This window comes from Solea senegalensis, unplaced genomic scaffold (assembly GCF_019176455.1).
Source record: "Solea senegalensis isolate Sse05_10M unplaced genomic scaffold, IFAPA_SoseM_1 scf7180000014705, whole genome shotgun sequence".
In the NCBI taxonomy this organism is placed as follows: Eukaryota; Metazoa; Chordata; class Actinopteri; order Pleuronectiformes; family Soleidae; genus Solea; species Solea senegalensis.
The window spans coordinates 132,822-140,837 of NW_025321101.1; the positions used below are offsets into that span (position 1 = coordinate 132,822).

Sequence of the window (8,016 nt, forward strand, 5' to 3'; positions counted from 1 at the left end):
GAACTTGGTGACAGAGGCAGCAGTGGATCAACAACTCCTGTGTCCCTGTGAACTAAAAATGCACATTTTTTGAATGGAATTTAGTGAGATGGAGTGAGTGGTTGCATAAGATGCACAAAAACTTCAAATTTCTGGTTGAAAATATTCAGACGTTATGTTAAAATGCCAGTAAAAAAATACTGTGTATGGAGAAATCTGGTGCCAAATAAACTAAAATGTTTCTGTGTCATCAGGTCACAGTGACTTAAACCTCAGTGTGTCAACAAGCTACAAGGTTATTGACCCTGACAAAAAACATCCAGAACTTTAATTTATTTAATTTTATTTAACTCTGTTCACGATCGCCCGTCTCGTCATCGAGGAACAAAAATATTTATTTAAACCAACACTGCGGTTTCCATGAGGCCATAATATGACATTTAAATCAATAATGATAAATGATTGCTGTAGCCTCATCTGTCACCAACACACACCCCGTCTCCTCGTCGTCAAACGTCCTCAGTCTCTGTTCAAACTCTGAGACGCAGACATGTTGAAGAAGCTGCTGCTGGTTCTGCTGTGTTGGACATGGACGAGCTCAGCGGTCGTCAGGTAAGCAGAAACTACATCTTCACTTAAAACACCTTAACTTTTACAGTAAAACTTACTAGTTTATTTTTGTTTTGGGGTCACGAATAAATGTAATTTTTGTACGTTTTATCTTCTCTCAGTTTTACATCAAAGTCAAAGGGTTTTAAATAGGGAATGGTTTTATTCTGAGTCCACGTACAAGGGATTTTAAAGAATTAAACCAGAAGACCTCAGTAGTATGGCGGTTAAATAGTGCGCTAAATGTTATGTTTAATAGCAGATGGAATTCATAAGGTTTGTTTTAGTATGTGAAATAATGTGTTGGAGGGAAGTACATAGGAGTTATTTATTTAATGAGACTGAAACGTACAGAATACCGTATATAAAAATCATCAATGCACCAAATCTGATCACATTTAACAATATCGACATCAAATAATCAATATTCAAGTTTCCAAGACACTGAACTGTCATTAAACCCTGGCAGGATTCCCCTGAAGCGGGTGCGTTCCATTCGCTCGCAGCTGCGAGTCGACGGCCGGCTGGAGGAGTTCCTGAAGGACCACCACCCCGACATGTTCAGCCGCCGCTACGCTCAGTGCTTCCCGCCCGGCACGCCGTCGCTGCGACTGGGACGCTCCAGTGAGAGGATCTACAACTTCATGGACGTAAGAACAGAAGTCCGTGAAGATGTTCTTGTGTGAGCAAACTCAAATTTCTTTTCCGTGTCTTTTGTTTTTGTGCGTCAGGCTCAGTTCTACGGTGAAATCAAGTTGGGGACTCCGGAGCAGAACTTCTCCGTGGTGTTTGACACCGGCTCGGCCGACCTGTGGGTGCCATCGAGCTACTGTGTCAGCGAGGCCTGCGGTACCCCAACACAGACACACAATGGCGCCGCTATTCTTCTTAGGACCTTAACCATAACCAGGAAATGTTTAACCATGACCACAATTCAAATCTTAAACCAGTTCCTCAGAGACGAGGTTCTGCCTCATGGAGACCAAGTTTTGGTCTCCATGAGGATAACTGGTACTGACAAGAAAAGTCTACACACACACACAATAATGTTCAATTCTGCACATTTAAACTCACGAGTGTTTGAGTGAGATACGTTTGTGGGTCAGGACAACATGACTCAAGGTTGAGTTTGTTCCAGGCTGTGATAAGAAGTTCAAGGTTGTTCAGTGTGTGTGTGTGTGTGTGTGTTTTGCAGTGTCACACCGGCGCTTCAGGGCGTTTGACTCCACGACGTTTCGTCATGACGGTCGGATGTTTGGGATTCATTATGGATCTGGTCACCTGCTGGGCGTCATGGCCAGAGACACTCTGAAGGTGCCCGTGTTGAATCGATTGAAAATAACAAATCCCGAACCCTAAAAATCAAATGTCTTCAAGTCCAGATGCATCTGATTCAGTGTTTTTGGAGAACTAAGACCTAGTTGTGAATGTGAATCTTCTCAAACATCTGCCCAAATGCAAATAAACCATTAGTCAACGCTCATTGTCATTAAATATCCAAATAAGATATCACCCAAAAACAGCTTTGGGGAAAGAACCGGCAAAGTAAAAACCAAACTGTCAACATATGAAGCTGACGCAGCTTGACGCCGCTGTTTACTATTCCAGGTTGGTGAAGTCAGTGTCCTGAACCAGGAGTTTGGAGAGTCGGTCTACGAACCCGGTGCTACCTTTGCAATGGCGAAGTTTGACGGCGTTCTGGGAATGGGTTACCCGTCCCTTGCAGAAATACTTGGGAACCCCGTTTTTGACAGCATGTTGGCGCAGAAGGCGGTGGAACAGCCCATCTTCTCCTTCTACCTTAGCAGGTGCTATGTTCATTATGTCTTTATGAGCTCTACCATGTCAAACAAGAAACCTCTAAGTTGTATGGTTGTTCCAAAGGTTCTCCAGGTGTAGTTTCAGTCGACCTTTGGCAAAGTTAGCAAATTTTCAGGATGTTCTAGAAGATTTCAAATACTTCAGAAGACTTCAGGGGGTTTAAAATTGTCTAGCATCTCTAGGGGTTTCTTGAAGATTTGGTGGACCACAAAGGATTTGAACCTTCCTCCGTCTGTTTTTGGAGGTTGGTCCAGGGAGTTCACATGGATTTCTGAAGGTTCACCAAAAACTGGAGAAGAAACCAAGACATCTGGAGTAGATATTTGTCAGCGGGATCTGCAGTTTTGCTAGATTCTGAGAAATTCAGCATGATTTCTAACCTTTAAAGGTTTTGTTTGTTTCTGCAGGAAATCCAGTAGCAACAGACCAGAGGGTGAGCTGATGTTGGGGGGAACAGACGAGTCCTTGTACACTGGGCCAATTAACTGGATTCCAGTGACTGCAAAGGGATACTGGCAAATCAAAGTGGACAGGTTTCACTCGTTTCCTCTTTCTGAATTGTTTTTGATCTGAAACCCAAACTAAAGTCACAAACTTGTACCGACACTCGGGGAAAAACTGAAAAAATTTACCTTTTTGCTCTGAATGTACGTTTCAGTGTGGCGGTACAAGGTATGAGTTCCTTTTGTCCTCACGGTTGCCAAGCGATTGTCGATACCGGAACCTCCCTCATTGCTGGACCGACCTCTGACATCCTCAACCTCCAGCAGCTGATTGGAGCCACACCCACAAACATTGGAGAAGTGAGAAGAAGAAGAGGGTTTTTGTTCAGGAAAAACATGCTAGTAACATGGTGTGTCATCTGATTCAACCTTTACTTCTGTGTGTGTCTTTAGTTTCTGATCGACTGTGTCAGGTTGTCCAGTTTGCCTCATGTGACGTTTGTCCTGGGAGGACAAGAGTACACGCTGACGGCTGAACAATACGTCCGTAAGGTAACGACGGCAGTTTTACTTGTAGTCTGTTTTTGGTTTGGTTTCTTTTGGAAATGTCCTTTTTTGTGTGAACACAAAAGACATGAACTTTTTAAACGGAGAGTCTCAGATTTGCAAGGTCGGGGCTTTTGGTTGTTCCAGACTATTGATCGGGCAATTTCAAGTCCTGGAACTTTGGAAAAATCCTCCAATTCTGTTTGCTTTGCTGACTTTGCTGTTCCTGCCTATAGGTGGAAGGTCCAGTGTATAATAATCAGTGACATCTATTGGTGAGACGACAGATTGCAACAATAGTCTAGACTTCTCTGCTCACCCGATCTGTACCAGAACAACCAATTTGTTCCAATAAAAGCAGTTTCGGACCTTTTAAATATAATAATTTTATACTGCATTGTGTTTTAATACTTATTCTTATAGGATAAACACATGTTAGCCATTAGGGTAAAGGTTTATTTCTTTGTTTTAAAGTGGTTGTCAAACACAACTGTTGGGCTTTCACACGTGTCGGACAAATCGGGTTTCGAGTGGTTTGCCCATTTGGTTTCCATGGAATCATGGTGGTGCAAGATGGCCGCCTCTGTGAGGCAAGGCCCTGGGTTAGAGTACAAATAAAAGGCTAATTCTTAGGGTACGTAAAACAAAAATCATTTATTTTATAGCGATAACTTGCTTATAAAAACATACTTATGGGGAGTAAAGTCAATTATCTGCAAATGAAACCGAGGCCAAAGCCGAACGTCATCTGTTCAATTTGAAATGTTACCACAGGCTAATATTACAAATATGTCAAAATAGTTTCTTCTATCCTGAACTTACATAAAAAAACATAAATCTCTCAAACTTCAGGAGATGCTCGGCGACAAGCAGCTGTGTTTCAGCGGTTTCCAAACCGTGGACATCTTGTCCCCCGAGGGACCGCTGTGGATCCTGGGAGACGTCTTTCTGACCGAGTACTACAGCATCTTCGACAGAGGGCAGAACCGGGTCGGCTTTGCACCTGCGAGACACCCGAGCGTAACAGTGACCCAACAATAGCTGACGGCTCAATACCATCAATAAACATATCAAGTTAAAAAAGAAAAAAAGAAAAGAAATTTTGTCGTTCTTCTTGTTTAAAAAAAATTATGAAAAAATGTGATTTTGTTCCAGAAAGTATTTTTTGTTTTATTCTATTACCACGAGCCATTGGGTGTGGTCCAAATACAACTACTGGTAATAATATGTAATATGTATACATAAAATACGACGGAATACCATATAAAACAAACTCTAAACGTTTTGAATCTGGTCTCTTAAGCTCTGATTGGTCACAGTCCGCGCCCTCTCGTGGTCACAGCGTGTGTCCGCAGGATGAGGTCACTTGTGTTTTCTATCACGTCCGCAGTCTGGTCCTAAATATCAGCGCCTCCTGAAATTTTGACAAACAAACTCTCTCATCGAGATCATGAGTGGACGCGGCAAAGGAGGCAAAGGACTCGGTAAAGGAGGCGCCAAGCGTCACCGCAAAGTGCTCCGTGATAACATCCAGGGAATCACCAAGCCCGCCATCCGCCGTCTGGCTCGCCGCGGCGGAGTCAAGCGAATCTCCGGCCTCATTTACGAGGAGACTCGCGGTGTGCTCAAGGTGTTCCTGGAGAACGTCATCCGTGACGCCGTCACCTACACCGAGCACGCCAAGAGGAAGACCGTCACCGCCATGGACGTGGTCTACGCTCTCAAGAGGCAGGGCCGCACACTGTACGGCTTCGGCGGTTAAACTCTGGAACCTGAACGCAACACGACGCTGAATAACACAACGGCTCTTTTAAGAGCCACACACCGACTCTGTAAAGAGCTGATCATCTTCATTGTTATGCAATTTTAAATAGATGTACGCAGTATATGTGATTCTCTAGCATAATACCCTGTATCTGCAGTTAATGTGAAAACATGATGTAATTAAGAATATCTTGAATAAAGAAAATACGCAAATTATATGGAGAATTTCTTGTTCCTGCTACCAATAAACAACAGTATTAATAGTATTTTGATAGTTAGCTATGTCAGTATCAAAATGCTGCCGTATTGGTACTAGTCACTACTATAACTAACTGATAACCATGTAGATTCATTCTGTTTTCTTTCACTGAAATACTGTATTATAGTATTTGTGTGTGTGTATATGATGACAAATACTAGAAAGGACATAGTGTTTCCCCGTGTTTCATGTATTGTATGTAATTGATTTATTTGAGAATCACCTTTACTGTCATTATACAGTGTACAACAAGATTAAAGGACAGCTCTAGTAGTGCAAGTGAAGAGATAAAGAGTAGAAGAAGAAAACACTGCACCAATACCTCAATAAAAATTAGAAGGATATGTAAAAAAAGTATTCAAAGTATTTACAGTGGGAGTCAGTAAGGGAAATATGTGTAAACTGCTAATTAATTGGGATAAAGGGGTAGATTACAAGATTACATATATATTATAACTAGTGCATAACTTGGAACATAAGGTGGCTGGTACTCAACATATTATTCTCAATTTTGATTTAAATATGTAGAAGCAGATTACATACAACATGATGTTACATATATATATATATATATATCCTCCTATCACCCCCTTGGTGGGGTACTTCAAACCTGACGAGATGTTTTTGGTTGACTTGAAATTTAGTTGACGTTTAATTTTTTTAATTAATTTTTTATATGTTATATATATATATATATATATAACATTATGTTGTATGTAATCTGCTGTATGTAATATATAAACTGTAGATATGCAGATGCACCACGTGGAGCAGCTTATGTTGTTAAATGAATCATTAGGGAGGATGAAAATAGTACAAAAATTATTATCATTATTATAATAAAGTGTATTCATATTATGAAAAATACAGGTCTATTTAAACATGTATGATTTAAATGGCGGAATGATTTATCTTAAGGTGATTTACTTTTGTTGTGGGACGTATTCATTAAATTATTAACCCATTATTAAATGAGACCACAGATGTTACAGATGAATAATAAAAATATAGCGACTATATGCAGATGCACCACGTGCAGCAGGTACTGCTTATGTTGTTAAATGATCTTAAATGAAAATCCCCAGTCAGATAGTTCAGAGTGTTTGTGCTCTTGTAGAAACACTTGTGTGGCTCTTAAAAGAGCCTTTGTATTTGCAGGTGTTTCGTCAGACACCGTTTACTTCTTCTTGGCCGCGGTCTTCTTCGCTGCTTTGGGCTTCGCCGCCTTCTTGGCGGGAGACTTCTTGGGAGCAGCGGCTTTCTTGGTGACCTTCTTGGGGCTCTTAGCAGCGACCTTCTTGGGGCTCTTGGCTGCCTTCTTGGCTGCCTTCTTGGCCGCCGCCGCCGCTGGTTTCTTTGCCTTCTTCGGGGACTTCTTAGCGGCCGCTGGCTTCTTGGCTGCGGGCTTTGCCTTCTTGGCGGCTACGGCTTTCTTAGCGGCGGGCTTCTTGGCCTTAGGAGCGACCTTCTTGGCCGGCTTGGCGGCCTTAGGCTCGGCCTTCTGCTTGTTCAGCTTGAAAGAACCGGAGGCTCCGCTTCCCTTGGGCTGAGCCAGAGTCCCGTTAGCGACCAGAGCCTTCACGGCGGTCTTCACGCGGCTGTTGTTCTTCTCCACATCGTATCCTTCGGCGAACAGAGCCTTCTTCAGGGCTGCCAGAGACACGCCGCTGCGTTCCTTGGACGCGGTCACGGTTGCGATGATCAGCTCGCGGACGTTGGGTCCGGCCTTCGCGGGCTTGCTTGCCTTCTTCTTGGGGGCTTTGGCTGGAGCCTTGGCCGGAGCCGCGGCGGGGGCTGGTGCTTCTTCTGCCATGTTTAGTGTTCGCTGATGAGAAGTCAGAGTCAACTGATTTCATTTGAGTAGGGGGCTGTCCTTAAACACACCATGAGAACCGTGGAGACTCAACCCCGACACTGCGCCCCGTCCGTGCTCTCTCAACACCGGGACACTTGTGTTTTCTCTTCACCGATAAAACGCCATAACATGACGGTAGAACATGCGCTGAAAGCCGGCGGTGGATGGAGCCGACAGCTGCGGCGTGTGTGCTGATGGACGAGCCGCGCAGAGCTCCGGGAGTCTCGGCTTTCTGTCTGCGGAGACTCCAAACCTCGTCTGATCGCCGCCGTCAGCGACGCGGACCCGCGACTTTTCCCTCTTCTTTGTCTCCTAAAACGGGTCCAGATGTCCCGCGGCTCGGTCAGAACCCGTCCACCGGCTGCTCCACACGTTCGTTTCGGGTCTCGGTGCAAAAACAAGCAGCTCCCGGTGATTATTGTGTGAAAACGTGACGCCGATGTGTGGACAGCAAACACAGAGGTGATGGAGGCTCGTGGAGCTGCTGCTTCTACTTCACGCTGATCACTCATCGATGTCATCAATACTCTTATCATCTCATGTTGGAAATAAAGAAAGCAATAAAACGACAGTGAACTGGAGAGTTTACACTTTGATGAGCCTCAGTAACAGGAATATGACAAACCCTAGAATTATTTGAACTACAGATATAAAGATATATTATGAGCAGATTTTGCTTCAGACTACGCTAATCCCATAATGAGCTAAATCAGTCAAGGTGTTTAATAAAATAATGTTTT

General features: G+C 43.5%; 3 protein-coding genes across 3 annotated transcripts; 2 read left to right on the forward strand and 1 right to left on the reverse strand.

The window, feature by feature from the left end:
- Positions 1-28: 28 nt before the first annotated feature.
- LOC122761390 (cathepsin D-like) lies at positions 29-4,499 on the forward strand. Its single transcript, XM_044016636.1, has 9 exons — positions 29-591; positions 1,058-1,238; positions 1,320-1,437; positions 1,784-1,902; positions 2,197-2,396; positions 2,817-2,942; positions 3,068-3,212; positions 3,306-3,404; positions 4,251-4,499. Exons 1-9 carry the CDS (start codon positions 530-532, stop codon positions 4,437-4,439), a joined length of 1,239 nt encoding a protein of 412 aa, XP_043872571.1. The 5' UTR covers positions 29-529; the 3' UTR covers positions 4,440-4,499.
- A 300-nt stretch (positions 4,500-4,799) lies between these two features.
- Positions 4,800-5,378, forward strand: LOC122761387 (histone H4). The gene has a single exon (XM_044016633.1). It carries the CDS (start codon positions 4,849-4,851, stop codon positions 5,158-5,160), a length of 312 nt encoding a protein of 103 aa, XP_043872568.1. The 5' UTR covers positions 4,800-4,848; the 3' UTR covers positions 5,161-5,378.
- A 1,059-nt stretch (positions 5,379-6,437) lies between these two features.
- LOC122761388 (histone H1-like) lies at positions 6,438-7,290 on the reverse strand. The gene has a single exon (XM_044016634.1). The coding sequence runs from the start codon at positions 7,232-7,234 to the stop codon at positions 6,599-6,601; it is 636 nt and encodes a 211-aa protein (XP_043872569.1). The 5' UTR covers positions 7,235-7,290; the 3' UTR covers positions 6,438-6,598.
- Positions 7,291-8,016: the final 726 nt, after the last annotated feature.

Excerpts from the sequence above, each read along its gene's own strand:
- LOC122761390 (XM_044016636.1), top strand. The coding sequence starts at position 530 with ATGTTGAAGAAGCTGCTGCTGGTTCTGCTGTGTTGGACATGGACGAGC. Across the intron at positions 592-1,057 it reads ACGAGCTCAGCGGTCGTCAG|GATTCCCCTGAAGCGGGTGC; the intron begins GTAAGCAGAAAC and ends AAACCCTGGCAG. Across the intron at positions 3,213-3,305 it reads CACCCACAAACATTGGAGAA|TTTCTGATCGACTGTGTCAG; the intron begins GTGAGAAGAAGA and ends GTGTGTCTTTAG.
- LOC122761387 (XM_044016633.1), top strand. The coding sequence starts at position 4,849 with ATGAGTGGACGCGGCAAAGGAGGCAAAGGACTCGGTAAAGGAGGCGCC.
- LOC122761388 (XM_044016634.1), bottom strand. The coding sequence starts at position 7,234 with ATGGCAGAAGAAGCACCAGCCCCCGCCGCGGCTCCGGCCAAGGCTCCA.